This window comes from Helianthus annuus, chromosome 3 (genome assembly GCF_002127325.2).
Source record: "Helianthus annuus cultivar XRQ/B chromosome 3, HanXRQr2.0-SUNRISE, whole genome shotgun sequence".
NCBI lineage: Eukaryota > Viridiplantae > Streptophyta > Magnoliopsida > Asterales > Asteraceae > Helianthus > Helianthus annuus.
The window spans coordinates 173,770,138-173,783,931 of record NC_035435.2 but is presented as its reverse complement, the minus strand read 5'-3'; the positions used below and the strand labels follow the sequence as shown (position 1 = coordinate 173,783,931).

Here is a 13,794-nt window from a genome sequence, read left to right as displayed (position 1 = left end):
TGTAAAAGTAGGGAGAGTGCATGTTGTCATTTTGAAAAACATTATACACTTATTAAAATGTCTAAAAGTTAGACCATATATTTAGTATTTTACTAATACAACTTAGAGACTGTTAGTGTAACATTTTTTAAATTGGGTCAGTTTAAAAAATGTTATTAGTTCAACTTAAAAATTATATGTGATTACAAACATTTAGTAAAAAGCCAGCTAATCATATCCTTGTAACCATTCTACAATGCTCTCAATGTGATAAGAAATGTACACCAAGATTTGTTGCAAATATTGTTCAAATAAGATTTTAGGTAAAAGGAGGTTGGAACTTGGAAGCAGGGGCGGAACTATAGTATTAGGAGCCGCAGCCCGCCGTAGCACAGGCTATAGCTCAACCTCGTATTCGTAGTGATTTTTTCCCGGTTTTATACAAAGGATATATCCTAACAAAAAATAGGATACTTGATATTACTAGTACAAATCCCATTTTTTATAAGCCCAAACATTTTACACCCAGAAAACTTGTAGAATAATTTAGCCCGAATGATAATATAAGCCCAAACAAAAAATAATAGAATTGAAAAAAGACGCTAAATATAATTGATAACGTTAGCCCAAGACTCAAAACAATACTATAGTTGAATAAGTGATCTTACTCGTCTTATGGTGGAAAAGCGGAACACATAGTTCTTGTCCTTTGGTTTATCGGGTAGTGAAGCTAGCTTTGGTTTTATCGGTTGCAACCGCAACCTTGCAACCGTTGAAAGATGTTTTTTTCAAAATTGAAGCTTGTCAAGACGGATTTACGCAGTCGAATGGGGCTGGACTATTTGAACAATGCTATAGTTTGTGCGGTCGAAAAAAAAACATTTGACAAAGAAAAAGACAACGATGTGATGGAACGCTTTCAAGCTATGAAAAAAAGAAGAGAACAAATTTATTAGCTAGGTATTTGTTTCACTTTATTTATTATCGTTTTTCATAATTATTTTATAATTGCAAGGTAAATTTTTTTTTTCTCACGATACCTCTAAATTAATGGGCTAACTCAATCATTGGAAATATACTTCGTGTCAACATAAAAAGGTGGATGATTGAAATTTGCTATATATAGAGGGGGACAAGATTAGAAATGACGATGTTAGTACAAGATGTTCTGAATTTCACAAGAGTATATAACAAGTTAACGAACAATAAAGATTTGTACGAGAGTTAAAAAGGAAAAGAGATAAACGACAACGATGTAAAAGAACAATTACAACCTCATAATGTTGTTTAACACCCAAACAATGAAACAAACTTTTAATAAAATTTGTTTGAGCATTTTTCCCTGTCGGTGTAAACTACTCTTCTGTGAATCAACATGCTGACAAATGTGATTATAAGGAGTACGTGAGAAAATGACATGCCACAAAATTAAATTTTAGTTTTTAAAATATTAAAAACAATCATTATTCGGCCCACGGGGCATGGATATGGCCTATTGGCCCCCTCATCTTTCTTATCTAGTTTAAGAGGTGCACAAAATACCAGGTTTCTACATTTGTATTCATTTTTTGGATTTCGATCAATGTAAAACACGTGTCTGTATTCTTTTATGCATACCACAACTATATTTTGTTATACGAAACAACTTTTGTATTAATAAAATCATTGCAAATATATATATTTTTTTTGTAATTCACATATTGTCTAATCGCACAACTACCATCGGAACACCATCAATATCAGTACCAGTATTCATTTATGGTTTTTGGTTTCAATATTTTTTACTATTTGTACTATACTGCAATGTAACTTGTAGCTTTTGTTTGATTGTATGTAATAGTATTGTAAACGTTATTTTATGTTTTATACATATACCAAATTCCTATCGCATTGCACGATTCAATACTAAAAAAAAGGTTAGGTGGATGCTTGAAATGTGCTACTTATAGTTGGGGAGTGGGGACAAGTTTAGAAATGACGATACATGTTTAAATTAGTACATGATGTTCGGTTGCGTGTATTTCACAAGAGTATATTACAAGTTATGAAAAATAAAGGTGTGTACGAGCGTGGAAAAAGGAAAAAGTGATAAATCGGAGTGAATACAAAAAGCGAGACAAACAATGTAACAAAACATCTTGTAACCTCGTAAAGTTGAACACACGAAACAAACTCCTTGTAAAATTTACTTTGTGTTTGTGCATTTTTACAACATGCTGACACACGTGACTACAAGGAGTACGTGAGAAAATGACATACCACAAATTCACAAAATTAAATTTTAAGTTTTTAAAAGTATTAACAATAACAACATTAGATTTTAGTATTTTAAAAGTATTAAAAACACTCATTACACGGCCCATGGGGAATGGGCATAGCCGATTGCCGATTGGTCCCTCATCTTTCTTATCTAGTTTGACTGGTTGACTGTTTGCCTTTCTTGTGTATTTTAAAATTTATACATACACAAAATTATTTATAATATTTGTTTGGGTATAGCTACTTTATTTATCATCGACCAAATTGATACTTTAAACATAGAAAAATAGAGGCTTTTACTATTTTACATCCCTGAAATATTATTTTCACAACCCTATATATATATATATATATATATATATATATATAGGTAGAGGATCCTGTAAAAAAGGCCTAAAGTTTGAGAAGGGTAAGAAAGAATTTCAGCCATTAGATCTTTTGATCTAATGGTTGAGATCAATAGGGACCAAATTGTAAAATATTTTCATTAATTTGGACTGATTTGAAATATCTAGGGACAATATAGTCTTTTAAGCCCACTAGAAATTAGGTAATGCACATGTAACTTCCCCCCGTCTTTTTTAAACGTCAATAACTTTTTATATGTAACTTTTTTTTAAAAAAAAATACACTATAATAACGAGCATTTTTTTATCTTTAATATGAGTACCATATTGCTATACTTATATAGAGAAAAATATATGTTTCGATCAGATGTTTAGTCAATGAATGGTGTTATATACTTGCTGAATGGTGTTATATACTTACTAAATGGTGTTATATACTTGCTGAATGCTGAATGGTGTTATAAGAATGTTTTTTTTATCTCCGTGTATACGAGCCGTATAACATTATAAGACATGTATAGAATATTATACGACCCAAACCTCATATAATGTTTTACCCGTATAAAATGTGTATACGACCTAATATTTTCTCCATTTATACGAGCCATATAACATTATAATACCCAATATTTGTCATGTCAGATTATTCTATATTGGTCGTATAACCCATACGACTCGTATAAAGGTGTGAAAATAAGATTTTAGGGTGTGCCGGTGTAATTTATTAACAACCAAATAAATGATTGATTTTGTTAAAATATCAATTACTATGTATTATTTATCAACTTTTGGTTGTGATCATTTTTTTAACCCTGTTCAGCCTTATACTTTATGTGTTTTACAACTTTGTCACAAACAATTTTTCATCGTTTAACACATTTGTCGTTTTACATTTCAGTCTTTGAGAATTAACACGCTACAACGTGCGTGTGTCTGTGGTTCGACGTTTTTACATTTTTTTTGCGGTTTAACAGCACCGTCGCAATACGTGGCTATCGACTTAGTTATTCTTTTCTATGTGAGTTAATGAGCCGCAACACGCGTGCGTGACTCAACGTTTATACATCTATTTTTTTCGGTTTAACAATCCAGCCGCAATGCGTAGGTCATAAATACTAGTTTTGATCAAAATGTAAGCATTTAATCTTTTGACATATAAAAAAATAATGCAACAATAAAAACTGAGACTAAATGATTTTGCTTTTGTGTCTCGCCATTCACGTATGCAAATCTTCGTCTCATGCCTTGAATGAGTCTTGGCATTAAAATGGCGTCTGATAATCGACTTTCAAGGTTTAATAAGTGGTGCAAAGGTGTAGATGGCTGAAAAACCAAGTTTCAAGATTTGGTGAACCTCTAAAAATCCAACACAAAATGCAAATTTTATTATAACAAACACATAAAGTACACAATGTTAGCTAATATGATATAATTTACACAATATTAGCTAACATGGTGATTTATATGACATTAACTAATAACGAGTGATTAACGTGACATTAGCTAATATTGTGCAATTTACATGTTTTTGAATAGCTAACATGGTGATTTATATGATATTAACTAATAACGAGTGATTAACGAACGTGACATTAGCTAATATTTCGCGCTAGCTAAGGCCCAAACGATTCAACCACCATATCGACGCCCTAACAACTGTCCATACCTACTATATTAAAAAGGATACATGTAACGATAGACATGATATATTAATTTTTAGTGTACCTAAGCAGCTAACCCTAACTTCAGGTGATGTAAGTTTCCAAAAAGCATATAACTAACTTTACTTATAACTTTGGATGTAAGCTTTACGACTATAATCAATCACAACTTCCTCCATCCACCAAACCTATCTACACTTAATTGACCACAAACTACAACTCGAACCCATCCAAACCGGCTGTAGCAACCGGCCCAAGCGAGTCACCTTCAATACTAGCCAAAACCGATATGTCACAGTTCATCTGCCTCCACCTAGTTGCAAGAACCACGAACCGTATCACCACACCCTCCTCGATCCTAGACAAATCATTACTTAAAAACAACGGGTTTCCCTCGTCAACCAAGTGATAGTTTGGCATCTTTTGAGCCGATAGATAAACAAGCTCCATGGGTCCGGATTTCAAGAAAACTCCGGTTCTAAGTACCCTGTGCACGATGCCAAACATGACTTCACCTTTCATGGGCAAAAGAGTGCGACAAATGAAGGCTACCAAAAAGGAGAAGCATTTTGTGGACTCGTGGCGTTTTCCCTTGCATATGGTTTTTAGTTTGGTGACTCCTAGAATGTAACCGTCTCCATCTAAGGCTTTGTAAGCTGTTAGCTTTTTTAAAAGGTTAGTGACAACTAAACGTGCGGGGACCATTCCGTTTGTGTCGATGTCTTTTGTCGGTATTACTACTTCGTGGAGACATTCCACTTCCAGCAACATGATCTGTGTATAAACATTAAGCAAACAAGATCAGTGGCTCCTAGGATCACTCTTTTAGTCAAAATTCCCAAAATTTAAAATTTGCAGTAAATAACTAAGCATCTGCATCATACACTGTTTCAGTTTGCAGGATAGCGCCATTATACGATTATAGAAACTTTGGTTTCTAGTACTTCATCTCATTTAAAGGTTCCTGATCCATATTTAATACTTGACTTGTAAAGTTACAATAAACCATATATTATATGGTTTAAAAGAACGGAAACGAGTTTCGAGGCGTTTTCCCTTCGCCTCACAAGGCAAAACGAGGTGTAAGGCCGAGGCGGTATTAATAAATAAATATAAAAATTATATATATTATAAAAATAATAATAATAACTAATTTTATCATCAGATTCATCAAAATTATCAAAACCATACATAAAAAAGACATGAAATGCTTGAAATTGACACAAAAAGTCAAAAACATCAAAAACAACCATGAAGATCCCATGAGGCGCAGCCTTTCTTAGCGCCTCAGCCCCTCTGAGGCGCATATGCAGTAAAAACCCCATGAGGCGCGCCTCAGACTCGTTTTTTGGCCGTTTCGCCTCGAGGCGCACGCCTCAAGCGTTTTTTAAAACCATGATATATATCATGTTTATTTTAACCTAACAACTCAAAAAAAAAAAAAAAAAAAATAGTAAATTAATTCTTTAAAGTAGAGCCAGTGACTTTAAACAATAACAGTGAACATGGGACGTTCTGCCTCCTAATAATTGCAATCTCTTAATAGAAGAAAATTAATGGTAAGTTTGTTGGTTACTATTAAAAGGACTGTGGTTTATACCATCTGAAACCCTAACTTTATTACAGTCAAAGGGTCAATGCATGTTGTCTACCAAGAATGCCTTTTTTTCTGAATCAAGAACCGTCAATATCAAGTTCAGAAACCTATAGCTGATACCAGTGATTTCACAAACTCATTTCCATCATTCAATAACAAAAACAAAACAAAACATGTAATTGGTTGAGAAGTAGCGGGCCCCACCTTTATTCCCTCTCCTCATCTTTGCCGCATGCGGTATAGTTTCCCAAAAAAAACCCACCCCGATCGGCAGTGGCGAAGCTTGAGATTTCCGACCGGGGGGTCGAAAACGTATGTACCCAAAAATTTCTATAAAACGGGGGGTCGAAAACGTATATACCAAAAAATTTCTATACGAAAACTACATACTCCACTACTGAGCGAAAAGTTCAGGGGGTCGGCCGCCCCCTCCCGCCCCCACTATGCTTCGCCAATGCCGATCGGCAAGTTGATGTTGGCGGTGGACATGCCGTGCGTCAAGGTGGTTGCCGACAGTGGCGGATCTAGGATTCTGACCAAGCGGGAACGTTTTATAAATAGGCGGTAACGAAATCGAAAAAACGTCAAAATTTACACTAAAAACGTCAAAAACTTTCCGACCAAGCGGTAGCGGAGGCTCCCCCTTGATCAATGGTAGATCCGCCCCTGGTTGCGAAGGGGGTGGCCTAACCCACCCCGCACACCCTTAGTGGTGTTTTGTTTTGTACTTTGAACATAAATGAGAAACAATGGAGCCAATGCTAATTGCTACCTTGATTTTTAAAAACTAGTGCTAAGATCATACTTCCCCCTTTACGCATAAGTTACATCTATATTTTATAATTGACACAATAACATACAATTTGCCTTCTAGTAACTCGTACATCAAAGTTTCAAGCAATCGTTTTCACTCTAGTTAAGCCTTATTGTGCGTGTTCACGCAGTCCGATAGAGATTAATGCAACTTAATGAACTGCAATCCGAATATCAAAAAAACTATAGGTAAATAAGGTAAGTATGATTTTCCAAATTTATCTCAATACAATCTGATCCTCCAAATCTGATTGTATAACCCTAATTTAGAATCTAGATCACCTTTTTTCCCCAAATAAGCAGTTTAATTGCACATCCAAAAGCACTCTTACTATACAATATCTACCATAAGTATAGAGATCATCACATCACATCCTGATCAACACAACGTTCTCTGTTAGATCTCACAACTAATTAAATCTCTAAATTCTCAACTTAAAAACCCTAGAGAACACCGTAAACCTAACCAGAGGAAATCAAACAACGGATAAAACGAAATTTGATAAAATAGGATGGATCGTAACGAATAAGACATAACAGATAGTTATAATTTGAATCAAATCGGTATAATAATGGATCTGTGATGAGAAATTTGAAACCCTAACCTGAAAGGATGAAGATTACCGTTGGTGAAGTGAAGAGATGCAGATGAATATTGTTAGGAGTGAGAAAAAAGGACGAAAAGGCGCATATTCATATTGTAATGCTACCGTGCGCACTACCAATTGCATCGTCACGCCGGGAGTGCTTGGGATTCCTTTTTTTCTAACGGTTATGGTATATCATGTATAACCAGATTCAGATAATACATACAGTATTCTTCTTTATTATTTATAAAATAATAACACATATACACTTGTGGGATTAGGTTCAAACGTGAACAATTTCTCCAGCGTGAACTGCGTGAACTGATCTGGGCCCTTGATTTTTATGATCTTGAGATTAAAGTGAGTGGCATGATGGTAATTATTTGGTTAATTTTTTCCATTTAATTAAATAAAAAAGGGTATATGTGTAATTTCCAACTAAAATTGATTGCATAATTTTAGTTCTCTCTCACAAATCAATTAACCATAATATTGAACCCTAGATCTAGAAAAAGTCGTTCTCTCCATCTTCATCTTCATCACTGCCGTAAACTACCATATTCAACCCTAGATCATGGTCCGCCGTAAACCAGCAACCATCATCGCCGGCCACCTCCACCTCCATCTTCATCTTCATCACCGCAGTGCTCTGGTCCATTGGTGATTGTTCGATTTGGTTTCTTCCGCTGTTGCTAAAGGCTCGTTGAGTTTGCTAGAGTACTTCTGCTGTTAAGATCTTGAATAAACTTATTGTTAGGGATCATCTACTCTCGATTAACTGACGATTTGAATCCGGGTGTTGATTGGTGGTTCTCGATAAATGAATTCTAGATCTGAACTCAAGAATTTGGTGGCCTTTCGTTTTTCATCTGATCAACGACGAAGTCGAGGACCTGATTTGTGGCCTTTCGGCTCTGTTTTGAGGTATATCTGAGATTTAATCTCAAAATCTTGTGTGAAGGTTTCCAGATTTGGTGACTATTCTTGTGCTTATTGATGTTAAATCAAGTTTAGATGAAGTTCTATGTCAGAATTGAAGGCCGATTCTGGTTATCCACCGGCGGTCCAGAATATCCAGAATCGATCACCGACATAAAGTAAGTAACTCCAAAATTCGTAATTTTTTTTTTGATTTACTGATCTGCTGGACTATTAGGGTTCCGATTTAAGTTTTTTGGAGTTCATTTTTTTAATTTAGCTTTGTTTTCTGATGTTTATCACCGGTTGATCTGATGTTGCTCTGTTCTTAAGGCGCTGTACACATGTGTATTCTGATTTTGCTTGTTTTTAAGGCGCTGTACACATGTGTATTCTGATTTTGATCTAGTTTTAAGGCGCTGTACACATGTGTATTCTGATTTTGCTATGTTTTTAAGGTGCTGTACACATGTGTATTCTGACTTTGCTATGTTTTTAATGCGATGTACACATGTGTATAACGTCTGTTTTTGTGATATCTCATATTTTTTTGTGTATTAAATGTGTAAAGTTGTTGATGCACCCTTGTGAATTATGCAAAGTACTAATTGCTGAGTTTTTTGTGTTATTATAGGAGACGTCGTAAACGAGAAAAGTGGAGATGGAAGGTCGATAAGGATGATTCACGTATGAGGTCGATAAGGATGATTCACGTATGTTTGTTTGCTTGGTCGATAAGGATGATTCAGCATACAACGCGGCGAATAGTTGTAAAAGACTATGTCTTTTTTATTTTTCCGATTATGTTGCGTTTATTATTTTCACGAAACTGGAACTTGTAATTGTATGTTCTTTTTTTGTTTGGCAAACATTATGTAACTTGTTATATGCTTATAATAAACTAGTTTAACAGGTTTTGTTTATATGTATGTATTATATAGCTAATTACACATATGTACCATGCTGAGTACATGACTGTTCAATTCATATCCAAGTACACATGTGCACACCGTTGAAATATGAAGGTTACGTGGATCTTAAAAATCATAATCCGAATTCTGGTGGTGAAATTTGAAAAAATAAAAATGAAATAAAAGATATTGTGGATAATGATTTTAAAATTGGAAAGATGTAATTTAATTCAATTATTAAAATAATGATTTAAATCTAATTTTTTATATAATTACCATCATACCCTTAGCAACTAAAAAGGAAATCAATGGTCCAGGTCAGTTCACGCAGTTCACGCTTGGGAGGTTGTTCACGCTGGAACCCTACCCTACACTTGTGTATGTATAATTTTATTAAAATAGCACTTTTATAAAGGCCGCTGATACCGGTATACACACAGGATGTATACCAAGTGATTTTGTGTCGTGACAATGATATGATTCATAAAGTCGGAAGAACATTTTTTCGACTTTCAATACATGCCTTTGTCACATGGCCCCTATGATGTGACATGTGACATCGTGTCCGTCGTAAGGGTGGTGTACGGATAAAAATATGGTTTAGAAAATAAACTTGAACCGAACGTCGGAAATGATTAAACGTGTGTCGTCTTACAAAGGTGATCATTCACAATTGGTTGAGAATTAACAACTTATTATACGTTTTTACTAAATGGTTTGTACTTCTTACCTCGTGGATCAGTTACATGTTTTTACACATTTTCAATATTATACGTTAAATAGCTATTAGAACGATTTTTTTCTCATACCTCGCCCATTATGGAGAGAGAAGCTCGGACTTTTCTCTTTGTTAACTTTTCAACTCACGAACAATTATTTTTATACGACACTGATCATCGGCACACCGACAACTATGCTTCTTAGAAATGGTTAGAATGGGGACTTTTTGGATATGATGACAATGCTTCTTATGTCACTGATCAAAAAAGAAATAAAAAAGGAAGTTAATTTTGTGTGTGAGGCCTAGCTGAAAATGAGATGATTCAGCAGGTGTCACGTTGCCTTATGCATCAGCAGCATACTTGCTCTAGACAAGTCAATAAGTACCCTGGTGAAACTGTCTAAGTAGAGCTTCCAAGAAATTGTAGTGCAAACTATGCTTCGAGTGAATTGCGATTAAAAAAAAAAGTCTCGTGGCACCCACCGGGGAAGGCGGGACTGATAAGGTGGACGAAAGTATACAATTGCTATCTTATTCAACACCATTTAGCTTTCCTCTAATATTCTAGTTATTTTCTTAGGGAGATTAAACACCATTTATCTATCCTCCAATACTTTAGTTTTATTCTTAAAGCACCTATAGTGGGGCGCTATATGCCCCAAAAAGCCAAACAAAGCGCCCAATGGCTCCCTCTACACCGCGATGAGGGGCTTTATCGGACAAAAAAGATGGTAGCGTCATCTCCTTCGCGGCGTGATGGAGGGGATTTTTAAAAGTTTGACCAATCAAAAATTAGTTAAGGGTTTTTATAATTAATAAAATTAATAATTAGGTAATGATGGGTAGAAACTTTATGACTACGTGCTCTAGTGACATAACACCCCATAAAGCCCCTGTGTGACGTGGCATGACACGTGTCGCATAACGCCCACAAAGGGGCTTTATGACTACGGATGGCAGTGGCGGATCTAGGATTCACGCCAAGCCGTAACGTTTTATAAATAAGCCGTAACGAAATCGAAAAAACATCAAATTTTTCCAAAATTTACACTAAAAACGTCAAATTTTTCCGAGCCAAGCCGTAGCGGAGGTTACCCCCCGGTTAAGGCTAAGTCCGCCCCTGACGGATGGCCTTATCAAACCACTTTCATACATATTAAAAAAAGGTACCATAATTTGTATAGATCTTAGGACGGCTTGTAGGTTCAAAAAATTGTAAAAAGTGCAAGAGGGTCAAGAATAGCTATCAAAGCTAGTATGGGTCACATGTTCAATCCAAGGTAGAGTTTGACTTGCTATTATAGGATAATTCGAAAGAGTGGGGTTTTATTGCAATTGATCATGCAGTCTGTTATGGTTATTGGTGTGAGTGAAGGGAGGATTTTGTGATAATTTTGAATGGTATTTGAATAAGGGGGCTTTATGGGATTTTGAGGGATGGGTTGTTATAACTTATAAGTCTGTGGTTTTATCTTAGGATAGTTTATGGTGAATGGAGTTCATTTCCGTGCATATTCTAATGCACTACAGAAACCATCCATCTTTCAAAAAGAGCTAGAACAAAGGCTGTTGTTCACGCTAACCTCAAAAATTAATGACATCCATAAACTATAACTTAATAGACTAAAGCAGATAAAAAATAACAGGGTATCTATCACAAAAAGTTTGAAAAAGATCCTTAAAAACATGTCTTAAATTTGTGAAAGGAGAACAAACTAACAGATTCAGAGAACAAAAAAAATCAGTCTTTGGTACCAATCATGGTTAACATAGACGGACTTGTCGAAAAAAAGATCTCACTTCAATGGAATAAACCTGGAGGAGTGGGTAGCACCAATACCGGGTCTACCGTGCTTCACAGGCTTGTATGAAATAGAGAATTCAGCAAGGTAGTGGCCGATCATCTCCGGCTTGATTTCAATCTGGTTGAACGTCTTGCCATTGTAAACACCGACAACACTCCCGATCATTTCTGGAACGATGATCATGTTTCTCAAGTGGGTCTTCACTAGCTCTGGCTTCTCACCGGCTGGTGCCTCACGTTTCTGTTTTAATGAACATTTACATTTCAAAGATAGTAAAAATATATGCCATCAACACAAATATTTACAGTCTTGAAGAGCAAAAAACACAAGTTTGAATCAAACAAAAAACATGAGATAGATATAGGATTTTAAATTAAACAGAAAATACAAAACTACAAACAAACTATTCAAAACATTAGAAATCAATCTTTATAATTCAGTAACCGTTAACGTGAAGGTAAACAAACTAACATAAATGAACAAACATAACCGAGCAATAACCAAATAAAAAGTAAACATGAGCATCAATTTGTTGGGCTTGAAAAGAATGATGAAACTAGACTAAATTGTGGCGGCTGATATTTTAATTTCCTAAAACTAGACTAAATTGTAATGTTTCTAAAAAAAGTTAAATGAATATATAAATGATCCAAAACAAAACAAACATAGACAAGTGTAAACATAAACGAATGTACGTAAACAGTTCACAACCGTGTGACATGTGTTTATGTAATATGTTTGTTCATTTAACTATATACACAAAAAATCTGTGCTCTAAACGAACCTTCAGCCGAACGTGCACAAACAGTTCACTAAACGATCAGATCGCTTACAAGCCTATAAAATAATGACTAACGAGTCGTATTCAACAAAGCGCAGTCTCATAGACTGTGTTCATCTGTTAGGTTTTCCAAATTTAAATCTATCCTAAAACAGAACAATCAAATAACTTTTTAAATTCAATTCTCAAACCTACGCTACAAGATCAATGTAAAAAACAGATCTTTCCAAATCGATCTCGATATTAGATCGGTCAATTTACAAATTGAACGAATCGAAATGATTGGATTAACTTAGAGGAGAAAACTAGGGCAGCTGCGACACCGAGAAAGCCAACGTACGGAGTTGTCTCATAGCCGGAGAATGTTGAAGACCCCTATCGACGTACGAGACAAACTAGGGCTAGTTAAAAACCCATCCTAACCCATCTTTACAAAATCCCCAGCCCATTCTGACTTATTTTCTTTTTTAAATCATGTAATTGTATATAATCTAACAGAACATATTAGTAACAGAACAAAATCATGTAATTGTATATAATCTAAAGCATATTACTAACAGAATAGATAATTAAAATAAATTCATCGTAAAATAGTGAAGGAAACATACAGCTTTGCGGAGCTTCTTGATCAAAGCCATAGGTTTCCTCTTCAAACCTCTCTGAAACCTATCAAACCACAAATTCAATTAAAAAAACAAATCGATTCAAATTCGGAATCATTTCACAAAAATGAAAACAAACCTTCTGCGAGCACGAGCAGTGAAGAGCTTAACAAGCTCATCAGTAGACATATCAAGCAGAGCATCCAAATCCACTCCTCTGAACGAAAACTTCTTAAACGTTCTCTTCTTCGGTGCTCCGGCTGCCGCAACGTCAACTTCAACATCCGCCTAAAACAACAGAAGATGATGATAAGGATTAGATTGAATTGGTGGAAAGAAATCGATGCCATTGTAATGAGAATCGGATTACCATTATAGAGTTGTTGAAGAAACTCTGCTGCTGAAGAAGGCTAGGGTTTGGTTGTTTGGGTATTGTTGTATATAACCACTTTGGAGCAAAACCGTTAAAGTGACCAAACCACAGGGAGCAAAACGGAAGTTTACTCAAAAAAAAAAAGCACACCTACACAACTTCAAACTTCAACAATGTCGTTCTTCAACTGGAAGAACAAGAGCTACGTACCAAGACTATGGAAAATCCAGACATGTACTAGGTGAAATGGTACTACGACTATGTTTAACATTTTATGGTTATGTTTAACATTGATTGACAAGGTATGAGTGTTGTGTTATGTTAATCGAGTCATGTTTGACATGAAACGTTTAACACGACTATTGGACTCAAACATGAGGTTTAACTAAACATGCCATTTTGTACACTAAGATGAACGTGATCAATAAATGGGTTACACA

General features: G+C 35.2%; 2 protein-coding genes across 6 annotated transcripts; both read right to left on the bottom strand.

The window, feature by feature from the left end:
- Positions 1-3,604: 3,604 nt before the first annotated feature.
- LOC110930976 (DNA-directed RNA polymerase IV subunit 7) lies at positions 3,605-7,462 on the bottom strand. Of its 5 annotated transcripts, none has more exons than XR_002588135.2 (2): positions 7,262-7,462; positions 3,605-3,908 (listed from the first exon to the last, which is right to left on the bottom strand). XR_002588135.2 is itself a non-coding variant. In XM_022174364.2 (2 exons), the coding sequence occupies exon 2, from the start codon at positions 5,015-5,017 to the stop codon at positions 4,460-4,462; it is 558 nt and encodes a 185-aa protein (XP_022030056.1). In that variant the 5' UTR covers positions 7,262-7,449; the 3' UTR covers positions 4,225-4,459. The 5 variants fall into 5 exon arrangements, 4 of the variants coding, with proteins under 4 accessions (XP_022030056.1, XP_022030057.1, XP_022030058.1 ...); XM_022174364.2 differs by lacking the exon at positions 3,605-3,908 and adding an exon at positions 4,225-5,017 and having other exon boundaries at positions 7,262-7,449; XM_022174365.2 differs by lacking the exon at positions 3,605-3,908 and adding an exon at positions 4,225-5,020 and having other exon boundaries at positions 7,281-7,449.
- A 3,964-nt stretch (positions 7,463-11,426) lies between these two features.
- Positions 11,427-13,466, bottom strand: LOC110930975 (40S ribosomal protein S15-4). Its single transcript, XM_022174362.2, has 4 exons — positions 13,352-13,466; positions 13,121-13,269; positions 12,988-13,045; positions 11,427-11,838 (listed from the first exon to the last, which is right to left on the bottom strand). The coding sequence occupies exons 1-4, from the start codon at positions 13,352-13,354 to the stop codon at positions 11,590-11,592; spliced, it is 459 nt and encodes a 152-aa protein (XP_022030054.1). The 5' UTR covers positions 13,355-13,466; the 3' UTR covers positions 11,427-11,589.
- Positions 13,467-13,794: the final 328 nt, after the last annotated feature.

What these genes read in the sequence shown, in the direction of transcription:
- LOC110930976 (XM_022174364.2), bottom strand. Translation starts at nt 5,017, where the DNA reads ATGTTGCTGGAAGTGGAATGTCTCCACGAAGTAGTAATACCGACAAAA.
- LOC110930975 (XM_022174362.2), bottom strand. An exon ending in ACTGCTCGTGCTCGCAGAAG is followed by an intron (nt 13,046 to 13,120) that starts GTTTGTTTTCAT and finishes GTGGTTTGATAG; the next exon opens with GTTTCAGAGAGGTTTGAAGA. An exon ending in TCAAGAAGCTCCGCAAAGCT is followed by an intron (nt 11,839 to 12,987) that starts GTATGTTTCCTT and finishes TCATTAAAACAG; the next exon opens with AAACGTGAGGCACCAGCCGG.